This window comes from Gadus chalcogrammus, chromosome 3 (genome assembly GCF_026213295.1).
Source record: "Gadus chalcogrammus isolate NIFS_2021 chromosome 3, NIFS_Gcha_1.0, whole genome shotgun sequence".
Lineage (NCBI taxonomy): Eukaryota > Metazoa > Chordata > Actinopteri > Gadiformes > Gadidae > Gadus > Gadus chalcogrammus.
The window spans coordinates 7,971,101-7,996,351 of NC_079414.1; the positions used below are offsets into that span (position 1 = coordinate 7,971,101).

Below are 25,251 nucleotides of genomic sequence, written 5' to 3' on the forward strand. Positions count from 1 at the left end.
ATAAAGGCAGTTCCATGTTACCACAGCTGTGTGGATGAGCCCAAACACAAACATTTGATTGATCAGTTAACTGCAGTACATTTATTAACCATTAATTAATAATAAGTAATAAGCATTGATACATAGCATTAGAAGAGGGGTTAGGGTTAGAGGGTAAGGGAAACCCGTTGAATAATATATACATGAATAGCTTAGTAAACCTGAACACCGCGTATTGTGTGCTACCGTAGCCAGGAGATGTCCTTGCCTCTCTTCCACAATTCATTCTTTGAGTACGACTTTTTGTAACAGCTATTGATGTGTGTGTTTTTGTGTGCGTGTGTCTCTCCGCCTAAAGAGAGCCATATTGATGTGTGCGAGGTCCAAGGATAGACTGCGATGCTACAGAGTGAACAAAAGTTGAATGCTCTTCCAGACAAGAAACTGTGCGGAGGTCCCACACACAAGCCCTGTGGGACTCCTCTACAACGCGAGCTACAGAGGAGCTGTAGACTTTGGCCAAAGCATTACAGACAACTGCTGAACCTAATAAACTGAAATGGTGCTCCCAAGACGGCCCACTGTTGCCCGTTTGGAATCTCGATGTGCAGAACTTTTAAAGATCTGAAATGAATGAAATAAAGAACACAACGCATGGGTGAATAGGATGTTGTTTTATTGTTTGAAGGAAGGTTTGACGGAAACTTGGAGGGTTGTGGTGACGTCATAGAAAAAACAACGCACAGCCAGAACCAGACACTCTGGGTCATTCAACGTACAGGGGGCTGGAGACACAACCTTGATGATCAGCTGGGAGGTGGGCGTTGGGAGGCGGGGTGAGAGGAAGAGCAACTAAGATTATATGAAAGGGAGGAGCAGAGAGAGAGAGGCGACTAGGGGGAGTGAGGTTGAGTACAGACAGGGGGAGAGACAACTAGGGGGAGTGAGGTTAAGGACAAAGAAAGAGAGAGAGAGCGAGAGAGAGCGAGAGAGAGAGAGAGAGAGAGAGAGAGAGAGAGAGAGAGAGAGAGAGAGAGAGAGAGAGAGAGAGAGAGAGAGAGAGAGAGAGAGAGAGAGAGAGAGAGAGAGAGAGAGAGAGAGAGAGAGAACTAGGGGGAGTGAGGTAAGGTGGAAAGGTTCAGTAGCATTTGAAGAACCAGATTAATGGAGTGACAGTACCCCAAAAGGGTGGAGGGGTTGGGGGGGGCACACACTGTGCAGCTGCATAGTCCCGTTTACATGCACGAGCACTCACACACGGCCAGAGAACATTGCATTGGCCTGTAAAGTAATTGCACTCTTATTTTTTATGCATGCACACACAAAAAAACTGAACAAAAACACACACACTTTACACATAAGCATACAGACAAGCAGGACTGCATCCTGCTTGTCTGCATAGCAAAGCCATATGGACATATGACTGAAAGATAAACAGAACAGATGGTACCACTGTCCTTTAGGCTGTTTTGGGATTTATTTTTAGTACCCTATAAAATCATAGCACATCACACACAAACACACATGGAAACATTTTGGAATAATTCTGAATAATATTAACGTTTAACTAATGTGTTGTCTTTATCAGCCATTGTGTTCTAAAGTAGATTAATACATAAGATTGAACTCATGTGTAGGAATGTAATTATACTTATTTTAAGCGCTATCATTGAAAAAACCGCAGACCTCCTAACCCTAACCCTGAGAGTGCAGTCTCTATATCTCTATCAACTATACAAAAATAGTAGAGTTGATACGGTTCAATTATCAACAAATGTATGCATTAAAATGCTACAAAATAGTATTTAGGACTTTACCTGTATTTGATATTAGAGATGCTAGCTGCCAGTAAATGCATTATTATTACACTTACACTTAAAAGTTAGTTTATGATATAAAGTCAGGATAGGTTTATCAAGGGGTTCAAGAAGAAAGAAATGAAACCAAACTGGAACAGTTCTTGCCGAGGAAAAAACTTAAGCAAAGAAAATTAAACAAACCCATTAACCCATTGGGGCCATCTATCTACACGTCTTCCTCCACAATGTGCTTAGTAAACCCAGCGCATCTGAAACCGCTTACAGCCCTAATCCAGGCAGGTTCTTGTACAGGAATCTGTCAATTTCACACAGGGTTTGAAAAAATAAATAAAATAATTTACCCAGCCTTGCCTCTGTGCTTTTGGCAGCAAGAGCTGAAGCGAGCACATTTGTGTGAGTCATCAGAGAGAGAGAGAGAGAGAGAAAGAGATAGAGAGAGAGAGAGAGAGAGAGAGAGAGAGAGAGAGAGAGAGAGAGAGAGAGAGAGAGGGCGGTAGAGGGAGGGAGTGAATAAGGGAGAGAGAGAGAGGAAGAGCAGTCCGGAGTTCCCCCTTTGCTCTGTGGGCCTTGACTCAAGTTATGAGCTGCAGGAGTGAGAGAGAGGCTGCGGGAGTGAGAGAGAGGCTGAAGGAGTGAGAGAGAGAGGCTGAAGGAGTGAGAGAGAGAGGCTGAAGGAGTGAGAGAGAGAGGCTGAAGGAGTGAGAGAGAGAGGCTGCAGGAGTGTTTCAGAGGCTGCAGGAGTGAAAGATAGGCTGTAGGAGCAAGAGAGAGAGAGGCTGAAGGAGTGAGTGAGAGAGAGAGAGGTTGAAGGGGTGAGAAAAAGAGAGGCTGAAGGAGTAAGAGAGAGAGAGGCTGAAGGAGTGAGTGAGAGGGAGAGAGGCTGAAGGAGTGAAAGAGAGGCTGCACGAGCGAGAAAGAGGCTGCATGAGTGAGTGAGAGAGAGAGAGAGAGACTGCAGGAGTGAGTGAGAGAGAGAGGCTGAAGGAGTGAGAGAGGGAGAGGCTGCAAGAGTGAGAGAGAGAGGCTGCAGGAGTGAGAGAGAGAGGCTGCAGGAGTGAGTGAGAGACTGCAGGAGTGAGTGAGAGAGAGAGGCTGCAGGAGTAAGTGAGAGAGAGAGGCTGCAGGAGTGAGAGAGTGTGCTGCTTGGCTTGCGGGGGCACCAAAGAGCGGCATGGAGATGTGTCAGCGGGCTGCACTCCAGCGCTCAAACTGTTGCTTGGTATGTATCCTGAGTGAAAGGTTCAAAGGTCTAAATGTCTCTACTGAGCATTCGTTAAATATGGATCAGAACATAGTAGAAAAACAGTCAAATATCGGAAACCAGAAGAAAGGTTTCCCATGCTTGGCTAGCCTGAACTTTAGAAAGAGAGAGGTGGGACTTCAGAAGCAGTGGGGTGACTGCTCTCAAGAGTATTTACATTTTATAATGATGATGTCAGGTGATTGTTGGGCGGGTTGCGGGAAAAGCCTGAGAAGCGATGCCCTAAGAGTCATTCTACTCCTAATTAAGAAGCCTTCATCAGCTATTTTGTAGTGACACGTTATAGTCACTGACTCCCATAAACAGTACAACAAAACTTTTCCCTTTCTCTATGCCAATAAATAAAAAAACTATGTGACTGGCTGACCTTGACCCACAGGCCTCGTGTTTGTGTTTGCTTCAGGATCCGAGGAACTGAACAACAGAACGACACACAGCAGCGCGCCCGGCTCCAAGAGACCACGGAGGTCAAGGTGACAGACAGGCTGCAGCTCTGGCAGGAATCAATGCATGATCGGGGCTGAAAAAAGACCACCAAAGACATTGGCCAAGACGTAGAGGAGGGGAGAGCAGCCCCCACTAGGACCCTTCCTGGTTGATCCTGTGTTTGTTTTCCCGGCGCGTGGAGGGATTTGACGTTGAGTGCCAAGCAGAGTCTATTTTCTCCACTGGGAAGCTCTGGCCGGGCCAGTGGGGGGGGGGGGGGGGGGGGGGGGGGGGGGGGGGGGTGGGGGGGGGGGGGGGGGGGGGGGAAACTCAAGCCTGGTGTTATCCACTTCCTGGAACTGGTTGAACCAGCAAGAGGCCCCTTGGCTTGTGGGGAGGAGAGGGAGGAGGGAGGGAGGGAGACAGATACAACTTGTGTGTGCAAGTAAGAGAGAGAGAAAGAGAGAGAGAGCTCATGTGAGAGTGCAAGTGAGAGGAGAGAGAGCACAGACTTCTGTATCAGATAGACTCTAGAGAATAGATTGATATTTCATTCGATAAAAATAGAGTAAATGCTCACGTGTTTATGAATTAACACCTGTGTGTGTGTGTGTGTGTGTGTGTGTGTGTGTGTGTGTGTGTGTGTGTGTGTGTGTGTGTGTGTGTGTGTGTGTGTGTGTGTGGTTTTTGTTTGTTTTGTGCTGACAGATTTTATTTATCTACAGGAGTGTTGAAGCAGTGGCCTGGAGATCAGCTGATGTTTCCAAAGACATGTTTATGGCCCTCTGACCTCTGACCTCTGCCCTCCACCCCTCCACTTAGGATGTGTGGAGCACACACACATCGCTGTCACAGACCACCTGTTGGAAGCGCACAGCCAGAGAGCAGCACAGAGACAGAGGAACAGAAAGAAGGAGAGACTCAAAGGCACAGAGAGACAGACACACACATACACACAGAGAGGTAGAGACGGACAGACAAACTGACAGAAAGACAGACGGACAGACAGACAGAGCTTGGGAAATAAAGGGAGAGGGAGAGAGACTTAAATACAGAGAGAGAGAGAGAGAGAGAGAGAGAGAGAGAGAGAGAGAGAGAGAGAGAGAGAGAGAGAGAGAGAGAGAGAGAGAGAGAGAGAGAGAGAGAGAGAGAGAGAGAGAGAGGGAGACGTAAAAACAGAACTTAGCTCCTCCATTATTAGTACATGATACATGTCTGCACATTTTAAGTGTGTGTGGTGTGTGTAGATGAAGAAATACAGTTATCGGAGGCTGGTGGTACAGTTAGTGTAGGAGTTTCCAGACTGGTGCCAAGACATGGAGGCAGAGAGAGAACGTGATTAAGGCCAAGCCACTAAATCACTAGTGGCTAGTGAATAATAATGATAACTTGGGTGGAGATAGCGAAAGTGGGACACACAAGCATTGATGTGAACACCCACCCCACCAGGTTCCTCTCTCCTGGGTCTCTCTTTTGGCTGCGGAGAAGCGAACCAGGTCACCCGTACCTACGAGCCATCGATCATCCTCTAACCCCCCCCCCCCCCCGTCCTGGTTAGGCTGCTCCGGCCCCGCCCTGTCACTGGCTCTACAGCTTGCCAAATGGCACGGCCGTCACGCCAGCACTCCAGCCGGGCCAGATGCCCACAATCTGTGGTGGGTTCCAGCGACAGACTGCCTTCACAGGAAGGTCGCCCAGAGGTCAGACAGGCGACATGTCTTTGAAACGACGTCATCGATGGAAGGCCAACGCCTGCCCTCTGCCAATCACCCCACAGGATGGATTGACAGGTGTGGGACATAATGGTGTTGGATGTCTTCACTGTGATTCAAATGACGATACCCAAACAGTGTAGGAGGCATGGCTGGCTCTGTTCATTGTATAATGTGCCAAAAGGATCATTTATCCGCATAAAGACTAAAGTTGGCAGGCGACAGGGCAGCCTGTTATCAAGCGCATAGAGTAGATTGGTACGTTGGTGATATTCTGTGCTCAATGATCGCTGGAGGAATAGTTGAGAGGAGAGAGTTCTCCTCCCATGTGACTGGAGAATGAATGAGGGCTTTGAGGCAGTCCCCAGGGGAGTTGGGAATTAAATCTTGACAGTCACGAAGCACCCCAAAGGGCCGGCATACAACATCTGAAATCTAAAATGAGACGTTGCGCTGCTCCCCCACCACTGAATGTATCGATGGTTGTACGATTATTATAATGAATAAATCGAAAGAATACTGCAGCATCTCCCTGTCTAGGCGATGACAAGTGCAGAGGAGTGAATGTGTCACCGCCCGGTCTCCTCCCTCTGCATCCCCAGCCCACTAATCACTCACACCTGCTCCTCGTTAGTTATCTAATCACCCTGGTTGTCACTCCCTATATAAGCCGCCCAGATGACCGTCACACAGATCACAGGTCTGTCATAGGGTTGTTTTGCGTCATGTTCGGTGCCTTGGTACCTGGTCCGTCAATAGAACATTTTCACATAACTGTCATTGTAGGAAAAACCCAGGTGTCAATCCAAACACGGTCTGGTCCTAACCTTGTTTTTTCCCACGATGACATCTCTGTGAAAAGGTGTCGATAAACACCTCTCCCCTCCTACATGGGGTGCAGAGTATGTCATGACAAAAACATGCATTCCTCTGCAGCTTAGCAAGATGTGAATCTATGGGTGATGAGGGGGACACATCTCTCTGTCACCACCTCCTCAACAGGAGATTAAGACAACATGGGTGTAAAATCACTGGCTGGGGGTTAACACCCACACTGTTTACCCCAGCTCTAAGGTGCTACCACGACCTTCCATGTGTCCGTTTAGCCTCTGAGCAGCCGCCGGGGTAGCATGGTGTCTGTCAGGAGTGTGGAGGTTTGACCATCTGACCATTCACCTCGGGGTACAGAAGGGTCAATGTATCACCCTGATTTCAATTACAATTTAATGACATTCTATCTCATTCAATTATAATACATTTTAGTGTATTTAAGTGTATGTATGTCATTCCTTTAAAGTGTATGTTTATATATATATATTACTCAGATGAATAGTTAATGATCGACATGGTATGAGTGGCATACAGAACAGAAAAACTGAGCAAACCAGAAATAAGAGTACTTTTATCAGTATTTTAATTATTGATTTGTAATTGACTTCAACCTAGCCATCTCTACAACAGCTATATTCACTAATGGGCTGCCTTGAACCTCAGCTCCACCTTGCAAAAGAGCCTGGTTTTCCTTGAGCAAGACACCTCACTGCCTGCATTAAGGGCCCCCAGCCTGTGTGTGTGTGTGTGTGTGTGTGTGTGTGTGTGTGTGTGTGTGTGTGTGTGTGTGTGTGTGTGTGTGTGTGTGTGTGTGTGTGTGTGTGTGTGTGTGTGTGTGTGTGTGTGTGTGAATTAATTATCTGTGAAGTGGTCCTAATGTCTACACACAAACCGGCGTAACCATCCAATCTCAGTTCAGTAACACGATAAGGAAATGTTGTCTGTTGCAGGACAATGGAGGGGAAACAGCTGGCATCTCCTCTGCTCTTCGCCACTCGCATGTCGAGTGTCCTTTGGTACGCCAGGGACTCCATCAGCTGTGCGAAGCTAGTTCACGAATCATTGTTTCTGAATTATTTTTGCGTTTGGTTATCTCTTTCCACTATGGCGAGCAGAGACTGGCTGTGTGGATACAGCTGCTAACTATAGACCCTTCAAACATAGTTTCCCGAACATTACTGGGATAACTTTTCAGGCATTGCTTGTGATTCACACACGCAGCTCCGTTCTGGAACATTTCCGCCTTGCGTCCTTTCACACATGGCGTAGCAACGCTGGATTCGACTGGCCCAGTGATCCTCCGGCATGTGGCGGTACTGCAGCACTTGTCGAGGCAAGCCGCCGTTAAATGTGCAGACTGAGAGGAGTTCCTCTTATTTCAGAATCTGGCCAGTTTCAAGACATTCTGGAAAAAATAAGCTTGTTCGCGAGCAAATAATCTGTATTTATATTGTTATTGAATCACCCAAACAGCATTAGTATGTAAAGATAATCAGTCTCAGAATCAAATACGTCCTCAGCGGTGTCTTGAGATTGGTTCACTTGCTTCATGAGAGTGTCTTACGTCCCGTATACATTTGCCTCTCCTGCCTAGATTACTGCTTTCATTCACCTCACAGCTGTACGGGCAGTGATCCAGAAAGTTTACTAGTCTCGAGCCGGCAAATTGCAGGTGCAGATTCACCGGAAATTGATCCCTGTTCCCCTTCACACATGAACCCATTCAGGAAGTCTAGTGGAACTTTCCAGGGAAAGACTGCACGTGTGAAAGGGGCTTATCACTGCAGTCCAGAACTAGGGAGGAGAAGACACAAAGGCAGAAACCAACACAAAAATGACATGGGAAGGGTTAGATGGGAAGGGTTAAAAAAAAGAAAAAAAGAGTCTAGTGTTTAGTCACTCCAAATGGAGAACAGATAAGTGGATTAACTGTGAATTTAGGACATGAAATCAGTCTTCTAGTTTTAGAAAATGTCTTTGTATGCATTTACTATCAGAAGATAGTGCATTGCTTTAGGTTGCTTAATGTAGTGCTTCTTAGAATGGTCTCATTGAAGAGTTATGTGTGTGTGCGTGTGTATGTGTGTGTGTTTGTGTGTTTGTGTGGGTGTGTGTGTGCGTGGTATCGTAGCCCTATAGGGCGTGGGAGGTGTAGCTAGCTCGCTAGTTTCACTCTTATCACATCACCAAGAAATGTGGAGAATGAGAATCCCGGGTTCAGCTCCATGGATCAAAACAAAGAGAAACAAACACAGAGGCTGGGTTTAGCATGCGCCCGCTCACTCCTTTACACACTCACACACACACACACACACACACACACACACACACACACACACACACACACACACACACACACACACACACACACACACACACACTGCTGCACTCACACACACACCACACCACCCACACACACACACACACTGCTGCACACACACACACACACACACACACACACACACACACACACACACACACACACACACACACACACACACACACACACACTGCTGCACTCACACACACACACACACACACACACACACACACACACACACACACACACACACACACACACACACACACACACACACCACACACACACACACACACACACACACACACACACACACAGCCAAGAAGTTTGGTACTGTAAACAACACTAAATAGATGACTCAATTGTGGATAGTAAATATGTATACTGAACGTTTTTTTTTTAATTATGTTTAAGCATTTGTTCATCACAAAAACATTGCAAACGTTCTAAAATTGCCATATAAGTCTTTGGCACAGTTGGAGGCATTTTCATTTTCTAGTTTACTCACTCATTGTACATCCAATCAGATCCAGCCAGAGACAGTCAGGCCAACATAATGCAAATAAACATTGAGTGTAAATGTATCTTGTAGTAGAAATTAAGCAAGCCGAGTGAAGCAGCAAACACTATCAGGCGGTCAGCTACTTTTACAGGTGAATAAACTACGATCAACCAGCTCATTTAGTTTTCAACATTCCTAAAATGAAAGACATAGCTTCATACAAGCCACATAACAATACAGTGTTCAACTATTCACACTAACTGTGTTAACAGATAAGGCCTTTAGGCCAACGCTATGAGTTATGAACCAGAGGCTACAGGGAGGCCTGTGGAATTGTCTTGTGTAAAGGTTGTGTAAACCGTACTAAATGTTTGACGTATGTAACATTGAAAAACAGCTATAAAAAAACATATCTTACAACATTATTTCTAAGTACATGGCAAAACAAATGTATATAGGCTACTGTTGTGTGTATCTGTATTAACCTAAATATTTATGGTTCTATTCTGGTATTGTAATAGTTTTAAATGGCATTTTTTTCACAATCTGATCCTCGTAGTCAGCCAGGTTAAACCTCCGTAATCTGAAGGGGTCAACGTGAAGTCAACCAGGTTAAACCTCCGTAATCTGAAGAGGTCAACGTGAAGTCAGCCAGGTTTAACCTCAAAGTGAAGTCAGCCATGTAAAACCTCTGTACTCTGAAGGGGTCAACGTGAAGTCAGCCAGGTGTAATCTCTGCACTGTGAAGAGGTTAACGTGAAGTCAGCCATTTTAAACCTCCTACTCTGAAGAGGTCAACGTGAAGTCAGCCAGGTTTAATAATAATAATAATAATAATAAATGAAATTGATATAGCGCTTAATATGGTACTCTAAGACGCTTTACATATTGGCCTATCAAAACTATGTAAAACAGACTAGGAATAAAAGAAAAACAGAGGTTAAACATGAAGAATAAGGTGGGAGTTAGCTTTAACCTCGGCTCCTTAATTGCAGCTCTTGCCAATTCTCAAACATAATCTCATGGCCAGGATAAGACAACATATACGTCTTTAGCGAGTGGGACAGTATCAGAGTTCAGTATCAGACCACATCAGAGGGAAGACTGCTGTTCATGTAGCATTCGTTTACAGTCCAGGGTTTTGCATTATACTCATATATGAAGTGCAAATGTGAGTTATTTACATTACAACAATCTGGAATTCACATGACCTTTTCTTGTTGGTTGTTTTTCTGTGTGCATGATGTTTCCTAATACAGCTCTGTTGTTCACTGACGTGTGTATGTGTGTGTGTGTGTGTGTGTGTGTGTGTGTGTGTGTGTGTGTGTGTGTGTGTGTGTGTGTGTGTGTGTGTGTGTGTGTGTGTGTTAATTCAATAGCACAAAAATAAGGACCATTTTAACAGCCTCATTGGTCTGTCTCCTCATCACATCCTCATCCCAAATGTAGAAGTTGCAAGCATTGATCACATAGAGGCAGGCAAACATAATTGATTGGTGCATTAGGTTAAAACAACCACAATGGAAAACATTTTTGTCTCCAGAGAGGTTTTGACAGAAAGTAACGACATATGTAGTTCTCATTACAAAGACTAGTAATGACGATTCCTTCAACCCGTTTCTCTTCATCCATCATCCATTCTCCCTCCCTCTCTCTCAAGGTCTACTTGTCCATTGCTTATTTTCCTCTTCAACCCTCCTCTTCCTCCTAATCGGCCCCTCTTCATGTAATAGTGACTGCCTTCTCCCGCTCTCCCCTAGCGACGGTGTCTACTCTCTCTCTCTCTCTCCCTCGGTGCTTTGATAGCGGTTGAGCAGCAGGGGGGCTTGTTATCTAGCCCCCACCCAGCTGGGTGCCAGACGCGCACACAGCACAACCAGGTGGTTGATGGGTACACTGCCAGCCAGCCAGCCAGCCTGCCAGCCAGTCGGACGGACGGCAGAAGGATGGACGGACAGACAGACAGACAGACAGACAGACAGACAGACAGACAGACAGACAGACAGACAGACAGACAGACAGACAGACAGACAGACAGACAGACAGACAGACAGACAGACAGACAGACAGACAGACAGACAGAGAGCTAGACGGACAGACAGAGAGCTAGACATTCAACTAGGCAGAAGATAGAGACGAAAAGAGCCAGACAGTCAGACAGAGAGCTAGACAGACAGTCAGACACTGATAGGGAACCAGCACAGCAGTACGCTGCAGCCAGACGTTTCAAACAACATGACAAGGACAACGAAGGATGAAAAAGAAGGGCAAAGCCAGACACCTGGGCGGCCAGACAGGAACAGAGGAGGAGACAGGTGTTCAGACAGTCGGTGACCAGGAATGGGGACACTCAGAGAGACAGGCAGACAGACACAGATGGGGAGTTGTGCATAACTATGCGAGCGGGCAGGTAGAGAACAGGCAGTGTGGAAGAGAGGCCGGACAAGTAGGTGGTCACAGGCAAGCACACAGACTGCCAGGCATGAATCCTGCATCCTAAAAAGGCTGGCGGGTTAGGGCAGCAGGTCTCTGATAAACACTGCCCCCGACTGGGCGTAGAGGGGAACTGCCTCCTCAGATCAGAATGCATTGAAAGCGACTCGAATCCCCCTTCTCTCGTCCTGGGAGTGAGATAGACATTTAAAAGGCAGACTCTTGAGAACGCCAAGATGAGACAAAGAAATATACATATGTGTAATTTAAAGAAGTGCAAATAACTCCATTCAACCACTAAAATGTTTGGTGATTTTTTTAATGTTTTAGTGATGTATTTAATATTTACTCATTCCCAAAGCAGAACATTTTGGCTGAAGGCTGAGGTCTCTAACCATTAAACCATTTTATCTGCCTAGCATCAGATATAATTCGGTATAAAACAAATTTATAGTGAAGCATTTCCAGTTTTTCAAGTGGGAGGAAGTTAGGAACTCACTTCTTAATTGTTCAGCACTGTTTGTCTTAGCTATGAGCAAATAAAGGGACCCATGATGACACATGTAAAAGAGCAGTGCATAATGATCCTAAATTCAATGATGAAGAAATCACAAGTTATCATATTTGGCTTGAGGATTTTAGGAACATTGTAAGTAAAGGCACTTCTATCATTGATGCTGCATCAAGAAACCAGACACAGAGCGTACAAATGAAAAGACTACGGTATAAAAACAGAAATATAAAGCCAAACTGTTATTTAGCGGAAGTCTGACAGTGAAATTCCTCCCATGGGCATCGTTTATGTTGCATCTAAATCTAAACTCCAAATCTTGTGACCTTCTCAAGAACAACAGTCCTCTTTGTTCCAACGACCTGACGAGATGTTCTTCTTTAGAACGGCATGGCCTGTGAAACGTTGGAATCCTACAGGCCATGTCGTAAATGTTTAATACTTATACATTTTATTTTATAAAATCTTCTTTCCAATCGTTTATAGTCTTCAGGCAAGAAAAACCTCACATAGACCAATGGCCAAAAAACATTACTGCAGGAGAAACTTTGATAAAAATGACACTAAGAAGTAGTATGTAACTAAGGAAGTAGAATGACACAATCTCTATAGAGATAGCTAGGAAACTAGTCTAAAGTGATCAGTTTCTATATGAAGATGACCTCCTACCCATTCTCATCTCACTTATCTCTTCCCTTTTCTACTATACTCACCAAACAAACTTGAGCCTTTCAACAAAAAAACACAAATACTCATTTAACAATCTATGAACAATGTGTATTACAGTGCTGGGCTCTAGAAATGTGGCCCCTAATCTGGTGACGAGCCTGTGGTAAACCTCTTCTGTAGAATAGCATACTGCTGCTAATGGCAAGGCCAACCGCTGTGTGTTCTCCTCTTCCTTGCCTTCCACCGGATGCACCATGCCTTGGCTGTCGCGCCACTGGGTTCAGAAACATCGGTACAACACTCCTGTGTGGGTGCATGCCACCATGAAGCATCAATACCACTAGCTCAACTCAATTTGCTAGAGAGCTATAGAGACCCATGCGTAGGCGATACCAGGGAAAAAAAACGAAACAAAACAGGCCACATGAAGTTCAAGTAATACACAGCCAAAAGGGCCCATAAAAATAGCATCAGAATGAAATACACAAGACACAGCGAATATGGCCCCAACTGAGACACATTTTCCAAACGGGTTTTGCAGGAATGTTTACCATCTTTAACCAATTTTCACCAGCGCCTCATAAGGAGATTACATTCACTTCCCTTCCTCCTCCTCTTCCTCCTCCTGGTCCTCTCTCCGTCTCTGTACCGGTTAATTCTGGCTGTGTTGGGTTCACCACAGGCATCCTGGCCTCCTCGCCAAAGCACCATTATCTAATCAATTGCCAGGAACCCAGAACTCGGCCCAACCACCGGACACCAGTGAGGGACGGAGGCCGAGGCCAGAAGGCCGGGCCTCAGTGGTGAGTCAGCAGGGAAGAAATGAGGAAGCAGCCCCCCCCCCCCCCCCCCCCTGCTCCACACCAGAACTGGGTGTAGGATTCGTCATTGCTCAGCGGGAGGTCATTTCCACCCGTAGGCGGATGCGGGGGCAGTAAATATTACATTCTGATCATTATGGGGGGGTGGGCGAAGACGAGGAATTGGTCAGCTGACCATTTCCGTTGACGTGAGCATTGTCAGGGCTGTGGCTAAACTCAATTCAACTGAATAAACTATCAGGTTGGAATGCAGCTGCTAGGCTGTGTATATATATTACACATACACATACACACACACACACACACACACACACACACACACACACACACACACACACACACACACACACACACACACACACACACACACACACACACACACACACACACAATGATCTAGCCTCCCACATATAGAAAAAGTCGCGGCATGTAAATGACTAACTCTTTAAGTCGGATTAGCTTCAAAGTCTGACTAAACAGTCTGCTGAAGCCAAGATGCAAAGCAACAATTACTGACCAAACCACCCAACGAGCAGTCCCTCTATTCCTCCACCGCTGTGACCGCTTTAAAACGAAAATGCAACTTCCTATCCCTAGTAAACTAATGATTTCCTCTGAAAGAAGCTGTTTAAAAAAGAGCACAAAGTTGTACGTTGATGTGATGTGCAGGTTATCATTTGGTTGAGCAGCGGTAGAGTGGTTAGCTCTTGCCTCTCGGTGGGAAGGCTTAGGGTTTTCCCCCCAAGCAGGTGAGCTAGTTGGTTTTCCCTCTAACGCCAAAGATAAACAAGACAGAAGGTCAGGCCTCATTTTACATCCCATCATTTTAGGAGTTGAATATATAATTGCCTCAAATAAATGGATGCAGTTACATTGCTCCTACTATTTATTTTTTTCTTCTACTTTTTCCACATGAACCCATGACCACGGCCTTTGTTCTGGTCAGCTTGGGACCAACCACGGATCTCTCCCCGTTCCCATGGTCCCTTCTCCCCCGGGTGCGATCCTCAGCCACACCTAACAAACCATTACAAACCATGGCATTACCAGCTCAGTGCGACGGCTGCATGCTAACAGACAGCCACCAACACGGACACAAATGAAACTGGGGTCTCTCAATGGATGGGGGTGACTCAAAAAGATGGCGGCTGAGTTGGTTTTGGGAGGTCTCCCCCCCCCCCCCCCCCAACTCCACACACACACACACACACACACACACACACACACACACACACACACACACACACACACACACACACACACACACACACACACACACACACACACACACACACACACACACACACACACAGGTTAAATAAATGTCACTTTGGTAAAATTCTATCAAAAGTGTAAACTCAGTTCTGAAAGCTCAGTAAACTGTTCACATCTAAATTATTAAGTATAGAGACAGAAAGCAAAACTGTATTTTGAGAGGGAGTTCAACAGCGCTTAAGAAATGTCATTTGCCAACAATATACTGTTGATACGACCCACACATCATCGTAGCACTGCTGGACTTATGACGGGGAATTCCACCCAGAGCCAGAGGGTAAATCATGAGACTTTGAACATATTTTGTGAGTGTGTGTGTGTGTGAGTTTTTTCTTTCATCAAGTCAGGCTGACTTGATGACATACAAAGGTCAAGAAAGTTTGGACAGTGTAATCAAAACACAGACTGCCAGTCTAAGAGAACCAATGGCTTAAAGGACCAGAGTTTCTGAAACACATTCAATATAACTCCCGTCACTGAAGCAGCAGCAGCAGTTTATTTGGGTTTGTTTAGCAAATTACCCTCAATTATGAACAGGCCCTTCATTAGTTGTATGCGTATTTTAAGGCAATATCTAACTGGTCTTTTATGTAGAAATGATCAGTTATGTATTTATTCTTTTAGCAGCTCAATCTGTCACAAAAGTATTAGTGAACTTCAATTTACCATGTCATCCCTTTGTAAATTAAGTTTTCCCTGCCATTACATATAATTTTTTATTTCCTTCGCTCAATTTAAGTTTACGTAACTGTATAGTCGGTTCATGTTTGAGGCTGAAAAGTTAAATTGCATTGTTTTTAAGTACAATAATGAGGCTTTAAATATGCAGTGATGTTGAACCAACTCTTAGATTTCCAAAAATGACTAATTCATTGCCAGGATTTTGTACAACCATTTTGTGTATTACTGCCCTTACCTGTATTATGCGACATGACAATTATTGTATAGACAATGAAAACGGTCTTATACTTTCCCAAAATAATTCCCTTTACCATATCCCTTATCATTACTCTCTGGAAAGGGTTGGGGTTTTGTTCTTCTTCATTGTTGACCTCTTATCTTCGACCTCCATTATATTTCAGCATAATTCATACAAATCATTAAAAAGTTGAACTGCTTTGGACTCATAATTTTTAACATGTTCCACCATAAATCAATACAGACTTTATACATCTGGACATTTAAGCAAGTATGACAAAGTACAGAAAATAGACCATGGGCTGTAATGAACTATTTTAAGTTAAGGCTATCATATATTTTTTATATCCAGCTATCTACTTTATTCATTAACCCACATAATCTGTGCCACATATGGGTTTCCTTTGGATCCCTCCATGTCATTTGGAATCTAAAAGTATATAGAATCTGCTCATGAGACAAACGCTTTAAACCCCATGTAGAGAATAGCATTCTGCTCACGAGGAAGCAGTTTGAAGCATTTTGCTCGATTGACGTTTTGGGTTGCTGGCCCATCATTCAGGAATTCAAAAATGTTCATGGTTGTGGATCTATAACTGGATTCATGTGTGCCCAGCCCCAGAATAGGTTCATTGTCCCAATATTATAATACAAATGGAAAAACTTAAGTTAAAAATAAAAAAATTGTTATAGCATTCAATGATACAATATAAAATCAAACAATTCTGTGAAAGGGTTAGGGTCAAGAAAGTGTTAACTTTAGGCTAATATATTGCTACTGAATCTATTGAGTTATTTCCTCAGCACATTCACAACATTTCCTCTAAACAGCAGCACTAGTGAATGTAGGCCCGACTGACATGGTGCTAAATGGCTTCCGTCAAAAAATAAATAAAAAAACTACAATAATCGAATTCATCCAAGGAATGATCACACCTACAGAGCTGTGATACTCACCACGGATCACCATGACGTCAGTCCATTAGCGACACGCAGTGTGCGTGCACACGAACGCCTTTGCTTTATTAGAGGTCATTAATCAGCTTCTGGCTCGTGGGTGACAGTGGCCTCATCTAGAGGAGCTCTCTAAATGAAACTCCCCGAGTGGAAATTGATTTCAACGCCGGGCCGTCGATGCGTGTCCCGAGTCCTTGAGAACGAACGAACCCATTGAACTCCCAAAGGTGTTGGTAAATAATCTGGCGCCGCCGATGATGAACTGTAGCCTGCAAGTATTGACCTACTGCACCATCTAGTGGTCAACGCACTTAATTTGCACCCTCTGAAATAGTTCCTCAAATCGACAGAAACGGGGAATAATAGATATATTTTGAAAACATATAAAAGCATATTGGTATTGTCTTATTTTTAAAAACATGGTCGCAAGCGACTGCACTGAGTAAGTCAAACTGAAAAGTAGATTTCAATCTATGCTATACGTCTGATAGCTAATATTTTGCTTCTGCAACATCAGAAGATCCCTTTATCACCCTGCCTGCCATCACATGATTAACCCAACTCACTATGAAACTGATTATGGCGCAACAATCACTTTTAATATGAATATATGCCTTGTTGGTGCAAAAACAAAATATAATTTGAGGGTTCCAATAACATACTCACTCTTAAATATATTCTCTAACAAAAGTTTTAATTTTGACTGTAAATGCTGTGACATAATTAACTCCCCAAACATAACTTATGTCTTTTAAGAAAACATTCTAAATATACAATTACCACTATGTAACAAAACTGGTTTGAACACTCCTTAAGACAAAATTGCTCAAGGGAATTAGCAACACATTTCCTTCTGTTAAAATTAAAAACACCAAATAACCAAATGGAAAAATTAACAATGAACAAGCCACCGGCCTGAAAATCAAATAGCCAAAATTAAAATACATAAAATCTGAAGATAACTGTGGTAATTCTGAACGTATAAAAACACAACTATAGCAGCTTGGCACATGCTTAATCAAAGGCAGGTGGTAAACAGTGCATCTGGTCTATCTTTCCTTATTCATCCACGTCTGAGAACTGTCCCTCCTCCAGGGGACCCGAGTAGCACTTCCACAAAATAGGCGGGGGGTGGCTCCCCGCTGGGGTGTACCCCGCCGTTATGGGGGGGGCCGTGGGGTGCAGTGATACATCACGCAGAGCAAAACTTAACAGGTCCTCTGGACCTAAAAGAGAAACAGACCAAGCTTTGAATAAACGTTGCGACGTGGATCCAACATCACCCTGTGTGTTCCAATACAATAGTGGTAAACGTTCGGCCCAAATACTTACAATGGCTTTTAGAACTAACACCTATTTCAAGAGCCTTTGGGGAATTTCGGAGGTAATTACCTTTCCTCCTCCTTCAGTATACTACTTGACAGAAAAGCTCCTGTGAGTCCCAGTGTTGCAGAACATACCGTATGGCTGTAGTCCAAAAGTCCTCTTCTCCCAGTCTACCAGCACAACCTCCTGGATGTCTTTCTCCCAGTCCTCGTCCTCTGCGTGGTGCGTCGGCCAGATGGCCGTATCCACGGGTGGGGGCCAAAGTCGGCTCCTGCAAAACAGTGGTCACAGATGAACCACGTTGGTGACTTGAGGGTCGACTAGGACAGGCTTTGAAGTCACTTCCGTAGTTTAATTTGTAATGTTCGCTGGTTAATTTGTATAGCTTAATTGTTTGCATGGGGAACTAGAGAAGGCTGTTGATATGCCACATATAACTCAGTAGCCAACCTTTTCTTGGATCCAAGGCCTTTTCGCCGTCTTCTGCTCTTTGGTCGTGCTGATGAAGAATAGCCATTCTCTACCACTGTCTTCTTGTTGGACTGGACAACTATTGTACTTGCCGAACTGCTACTGTTCAATGCATACTCAGAGTCAACAGGTGGGACGTGGCAAGTCCCGTTGACAAAACCAGAGGCATTGTAGAAACTCTGGGTCATCCTTCTGCTCTGCATGTTGCTTCTGCTCTGAGGGACACTGTCGGGGACACTTTCAGTGGCACTGACATTGTAAGGAAAGAATGTTAGTCTCATGTGTGACACATTGCAATAGTAAGAGAAGTATTTTCATATACAGAGACATGGAAAGACGTACATTTAAAAGCAACCATGTTGTTTGATAGCTACGTTTGTTTTGGTTTTAGTTAATCAAGCAGTTTATACTAAACGGTAAGAGAGGGAAGGACGTTAGACTGCTTGGAAATGGATGCTAGTTCAACGTTAGATCATCTAATAGCTTTATGGTAGTGGATAACGCTAATGTTGTTACAACTAACGAGTGTTAATGGAAGACAATCATGAACAAATACTGTTGAAAAATATAATGTATAATTTTATGAAAGGCAGTCATTGTCTTAAAGGTCAGTTACCCGCACCCCACACAAAGCAGTAGTAGCATCACACATCCCCTCCACCCCTGAGCCCGAACAAGCTCAGCTAAACATAATGTTATTGATTAGCAAATGACACTGTTTCCCGGGTTTAAGTGTTGTCTCGCAACATATACGTATGGAAATTAAACGGATTGATAGCGTTTAACTTCAACTCCAGATTAATTTAAAACGCTAACTCAAAATCAAAAAAGATAGAAGCTTCTGCCTACTTACCTTCCGTGTGATCTCTGAATCTTTGCGGAAGGGCAGAATAGTTCCACTAGGCGGCGCCAACCTCAAACAATGTAAGAGCCAATTCCCAAACAGAATTCAAAGGATAGAGATATAAAAGACAATCGATAAGTGATAATGTATTTCCAGTTTTAAGTTAGCAGTAGACAGGGTCACCTGATAAGAAATATTTGATGTTTACGTTAGTGATCAATACAAATAATTGTTAAATCTAAATTAATGTTAAAAAAGTAATAAAAAACACATTGATAAAGCACAGAATACAACGATGAACACATATAAAGCAGGGGCGGAGTGACCGGCCCACCGGGAAAACTCCCGATCTTCCCGCCTCTGTTATTAAGCAATGATACACCAACATATGACTCAAGGCCAGATGTCACTGCTGTAGCTCCAGAAAGGACAGGAGCCGGCTGAATGATAAATAAGTTATATTGCTCTTTATTCTTTATTTAAGTTAGGAAGACAGTTGCTGACCATATCAAAGAATATTCAAGTGAAAATCGCCTGAATTGCAACTATTACAAAGTAAAAAAAAAAAAAAGTTAACAAAAATTACACTGCAGTCCCAAATCATTTGTTACAACAACATTTTCCCAAACTGCTAAATCAGCTTTGCCTCACAAAGCATTCGCCATACGGCTCTTTTAACTAGCAATAGGATATCACAAACTCTTCCTTGACCAAACAGTATAAAATAGGTTTCATATCGTCATCTAAGAAAGAGAAGTGAGTGGCACGTTAATACAAATCTTCACTACTTATGTACAATATTTACAAGTCATGAAATAAGCCAGGTGCAGACTTAAAACACATGTTATGCAATAGCAACATTTTGTTGAAATGTGTCTTCCAAAGGCACAGACAGAAAAAGGGGCGAACCATGCAAAAGAACACAAACTGCTTTTTTGTGCAAGTAAGCAAAACAATTAATACAGTAGTTTTCCCTCTTTTTTTTTTTAACAATGCGCTGTAATACTCTAATCTCTCTATACAATACTGTATCCTTATACTAAAGCAGAAATGTGAAATCTTGTTAAATGACCCCAGAAGGTGAAATATCAGGTGATTACATTCATGGTATTTACAGTATTATGAAGCCCCATGGTAAACCCTACTATATCCTTCCAGTGTAGCATACAGTAATGTTGGTATTTCCAGTCTTTCACCCTAAAAAACGACCAATACACACATTATCCTTATAGTACCGTATTCTATATTAACAAATCACATTTAATCAAGTATGTCGCTATCAATTGCTTGACCAACGTTACCCTGGCTACTGAGAAGCCTCAATATCAAGAGGACTAAATCACTGAAATCTGCGGAATTTAAGATCATTAACTCCCATTACATTCATGTCAAAACACCCCCTGCACACGTGTTTTGTGACTCGCTTGCTTTACAGCATACAATGTGACCACCACTTCCCCCCAACAGCGCCAAGACGCCTTCTGTGGTGCATCTCCCCTTCTTAAAGTGACTGTTTGTGTGTCTGTTTACCAACATTTCCGGTTGGCTAACACCAAGTTTTTAGCAAAGAACACTAAGTTCTAAGCTAAGAACACCAGGTTCTTAGTTAAGAACAGTAAGTTCTAAGCAAAGAACCCTGAGGTCTTAGCCAAAACTCAATTCACCCTTTCAGTTGATTGATAGCGCAAGAGCCTATAGAAGCTTCTGGAAGACACTCAAAAAACAACAGGAAAACAAAAACAAAGCAAGACTTTAAGACACTAATCCATCTACCTCCACCCTGATTTTTCTTGTGCATTTCTCTGAACTCACCCCATCCCATTGGTTTCATCTCCTTTCTCAATATTTTTTATTTCCTTCAATAAATCACGTACCTATCGGCATCCTTGATCAACCTACCTAGTCTGTCCTCCGGAGATCACCTGAAGGTCACATGTGGGAGGTCAGCTAGGGGGTCACGCTACCTCCTAACTGATCGGCTATCTCAATGTGATGATCTTTCATTTGTCGATAACTCACTGCCTTCTATGTTCCTCATAAAATATGTTTGTTAGGTTGTTCCAGCTGTCAAGCCAGCCCTCGTGTTTCGAGATAAGGATATTTCACAGAACAAAATTATCCAGTATTATGTTATGAGATCTAGGCTAATAGGTTATTGCCAACTGCAGAGAATGATTTTGATAGAAATAGAAATAGCAGGTGCAAGTATTGATGAGTCACAGTATTAAGACAGTTTGTCAGAGTATGAAACTGGCCCGCTCCTATTGCTAAGTGGAGAAATCCCCCTTGTCAATACCTTTTCCGAAATACCGGTATAAAACACACAGGCATTTTCTTCTTTTCCCACCTTCAACAGCAGAGGGCGACACGTGTCTATTTCAATCTTTTCTCTTCTACAGTTCACTGGGAAAAACTCCAGTTCCTTAAAATCCCTAAAGCGACCTCCCAAGGGATTGCCGTGTCTGTTCATTCTACAAGTGGAATGACGAGTATCCTAGCAACCCGTCACCAGGTGATTCCTCAGCCCAGGTGAGAGGCTGCTACTTCTTGATCTCCAAGATGGAGGGGTTGTGGTCCAGGATGGACAGAATGATCTTGTCCATGTACTGCCGCAGACGGAAGTTGATGTCCTCCTGTTCCTTTATGGCCTTTATGAGCTAGGGAAAGAGGACCGGGGAATATCTTACTTTCACCTTTTATCAATGAACCATTTACCGTAATAACATCAGGGTTCAGCAGCAGCGTGTGCCAGCTACGGTTAGCAGTCGTTCCCTAGTCATGGGGTTTCTAGCTTCCATATGATATATTCTGCTCTCACAATTATAGAGCTGGATGACTATAGAGACCATGAATTGGGAGATCTCATAGTATAGTCCGTGCTATAAATGCATGTCTTTGCAACGACCTTCACATTTCTAGGGCAATGGCCTGCTGAGACATGACCTAGAAATACAGGCGTACAGGCGTCCCTGCACACATTCTGCCCATCCCAGTCTCAGGCTAGTATCACACAAATAGAATGAAAGCAGCCTGCGTCTACCTGGTCTCTGGATGCGTTGTCGATCTCAGCAGCGAGGGACTGGGCCTTGCTCTGTGATGCAAACAGACTCTTGGCCTCAAAGAGACTCAGGCTGAGGAGCTGTCCGTTTAACTCCTCACTCTGCTCCCTCAGCCTCTGGTTCTCCTACAATGGGGGGGGGGGGAGAGAGAGAGAGAAAGAGCAAGAGCGAGAGAGAGCGAGAGATGGAAGAGGAGATAAAAAGGGATTTATTAATATCTATCTATAGACTATGAGACTATCATTTTTGCGCAGTTCACTGGTTTACTCCATGCCTGAAATGACACTACCCAAGCCACAGTCGCACATGCACCCAGAAACACACAGGACAACACAAACACTCTGGTCGGCACCTTAGCGACAGACATCTATTATGGCAACACCTACAGGATGGAACAAAGTGTTATGTGGGGTTACAGCACAGCTCCGCTCGCCTTCACCCGTCTCCACCTCCACTCAGCGTGAAGTTGCCCTTTATACCCACTGACAAATGGTCAGCTCATCTGACACCCCCCTTACCTAGCCTATGGGGGGCGTCCCTCTGAACCTTAGCTTCTATGGGCAACTTCACACTTTGTTCCCTTTATTAGTGGTTAATCATGAGTTCAGAGGTCACATGGAACTGTGTTTCTACTTTTACCATCGGGCCAGTGAGGAGCCAAGCCCTGGCCAAAGTCAGATGCTGGAATTCAGTGTTGAGAAAGCCCTGGGACACACACACACACACACACACACACACACACACACACACACACACACACACACACACACACACACACACACACACACACACACACACACACACACACACACACACACACACACACACACACACACACACACCCACGTGCTGGCATTAAATGCAGAACACCAGGGCCGACCAAACCAAAATCAACACACAATTACAAACAAAACCGGAATGTAGTTTCAATTGTGAGACCGGGCACAGCACACCACACCACAGTAGGGCTGCACGCATGACTGGAGTGAGAGATAAGAGAAAGGAGTCGGGAGAGTGAGAGAAGTATAAAATAAATGAGAGACAGAGAGAACAAATAGAGAGAACAAGAGAGAGAGAACGTGAGAGGCAGAGCGAGGCAGAGAGAGAGAAAAAAAGAGAGAATGAGAGTATGACAACGAGAGCGAGGGTGAACAAGAGAGGGAGAGTAAGGGTTAGAGAAAGAGGATGGCTGGAAGCAGAGTGATAATTCCACATTGCCTCACAGACTGTGACAGAGGAATCCGTGCCATCAGCCCCGTGCCCTGGCTTTCAGTGCTCGACTGGACAGGCCTGGCTGCAGCAGCCGCACAGAAACACGGGGCCAATCGACCTAATCCAGAGAAAGATTGTGCTGATTCCTGCGCTGTCAGCACCGCAGCACTCAGTACTTGGCCGCACTAACACATGAAAGTCTGCCTGAGTAACTACACAATTACCCTGATCTTAACTTTCATAGGACTTTTTTTCAACACACTTATGCTAATATTAATATATATATACACGGGTGTTGAATTTAAACTTATAATTAGGTTAGAGTTGAATTGTATCCCAGGGTGCCGCAACAATTTCCAAAGACTAGCTAGCTAAAGGAGATCTGCTACGAAACACAGGGTTGTATATGGTGGCTGTGATAGTGGAAAGGTTAGACTTTAACCGGAACCACTTAACAAGTGGTTCTGCTACATGTCTTCTACCTGAAAGGGTAATTTTATAAAAACACTATCAACTCTTATCTCATTTATCTGGGGAGTTTACTCTGTGCCAGGTCACAGTTAGTGCCCTTCAGAGACTCAGTAATAACATTACAGCTGCTATTGCCGACCTCCAGATATGCAATAGTTGCAACGCAAATGCTGTTGAACAGCAGAACCAAAGTAAGAGATAGGGAACCAACACTAACCCAAGATGAAACCAGGGCAAAAGAACATCCTATTCATAGAAGGGTACAAGGTAAGATAGAAAGATAAAGACAGACCCACAGACAGAGGGTTGAACAGTGCATAGGCTGACACCCTAATTAATTGAGCATGTCTGCCTGTGAACTGTTGGTACTTTCAACTGGTGTGGCCTCTTCGCTGCATATTTCTTGGCAAATCCTTTGGGGTAAATAGGGGCAGGATGTTCTGCAAGGCATTTAAGAAATGCCACTTTGTGATGAAATGAAAGTTATTGTGTGAACGGCTTGTGATGGCTGATCACACTCACACCTGGTGGTATAATATGTCCCCTTTGAAACAATTGCTGTGTCTGGCTCCGACGCAGCACAGCTTGTACGACGGCCTTTGATACGGGTGCTCCTCTGTACCTGCTTCAGCCTCTTGACCTCGTGCTCCAGCTCCACCTCGCGGGTCCGGCTGGTGAAGTCGACCAGGCCGGAGGCGGAGCCACGCCCGCCGGGCCTCTCCGTCTCCAGCTGGTACAGCTGCAGGTGCTCCAGCTCCCGCCGCAGGTCCTCGATCAGCTGCACACACACCCCGGGGAACCGCGCAGAGGAGGTGAGGCTTCACACAGCATCCCATCTCACTCCAGGTTGCACATGGAGATAAAAAGCCAGCCCACTTCTAGCATCACCTCGTGTGCACGGCCCATGGAAATGTTACATGGGCTTTGCACACAGGGTGATCTAAGAAGTGGGCTGGCTTTTTAGCTTCATTTCTTGTTCTCCTTTACTTACTGATTTAGCCTATTTTTGCATCAAGGTATACTGATACATTATGGACATCTTTATGAACATCATATTTGTTTACCATATGTTATTTCTGTAATCCTTTTGCATTATTTTCTTTCGTGAGCAGACTCTTTTTGACAAACAAGGTCCTTCGGGATTAATAAAGCACTGAATTTCTGAACCATAATAATCCAACTATCCACATCTCTTTGAATGAAAAGTAAATGGAAAAATGGAGAGCAAAACGGATGCAGATTAGCGTTGCTGCTACCTCCTGCATGGCCTCCTTCTCCTTCTGGAACTGGTGTCTGTTCTGCCTCAGCTTGTCCATCATCTTCCTGTACAGGTCCATCTCATCCTTCAGACGCAGGCTGGTGTCCTCCAGCTTGTCTGTCATCCGCTGCTTCTCCTGAGGACACACACACACACACACACACACACACACACA

General features: G+C 44.3%; 1 protein-coding gene across 3 annotated transcripts in view; it reads right to left on the bottom strand.

Moving 5' to 3' along the window:
- Window positions 1-15,987: 15,987 nt before the first annotated feature.
- Window positions 15,988-25,251, bottom strand: part of rab11fip4b (RAB11 family interacting protein 4 (class II) b) — a 50,616-nt gene continuing 41,352 nt past the window's right edge. The window contains exons 12-19 of one of the 3 annotated variants that reach the window (XM_056585743.1): window positions 25,075-25,212; window positions 24,441-24,596; window positions 22,775-22,840; window positions 22,117-22,260; window positions 19,086-21,733; window positions 18,212-18,481; window positions 17,896-18,032; window positions 15,988-17,661 (exon numbers count right to left, since the gene is read on the bottom strand). In XM_056585743.1, the coding sequence (XP_056441718.1) occupies window positions 21,617-21,733; window positions 22,117-22,260; window positions 22,775-22,840; window positions 24,441-24,596; window positions 25,075-25,212 (621 nt within the window). In that variant the 3' untranslated portion in view covers window positions 15,988-17,661; window positions 17,896-18,032; window positions 18,212-18,481; window positions 19,086-21,616. The remainder of the gene's footprint in view (window positions 17,662-17,895; window positions 18,033-18,211; window positions 18,482-19,085; window positions 21,734-22,116; window positions 22,261-22,774; window positions 22,841-24,440; window positions 24,597-25,074; window positions 25,213-25,251) is intronic. The other 2 variants (XM_056585745.1, XM_056585746.1) reach the window with 2 other exon arrangements.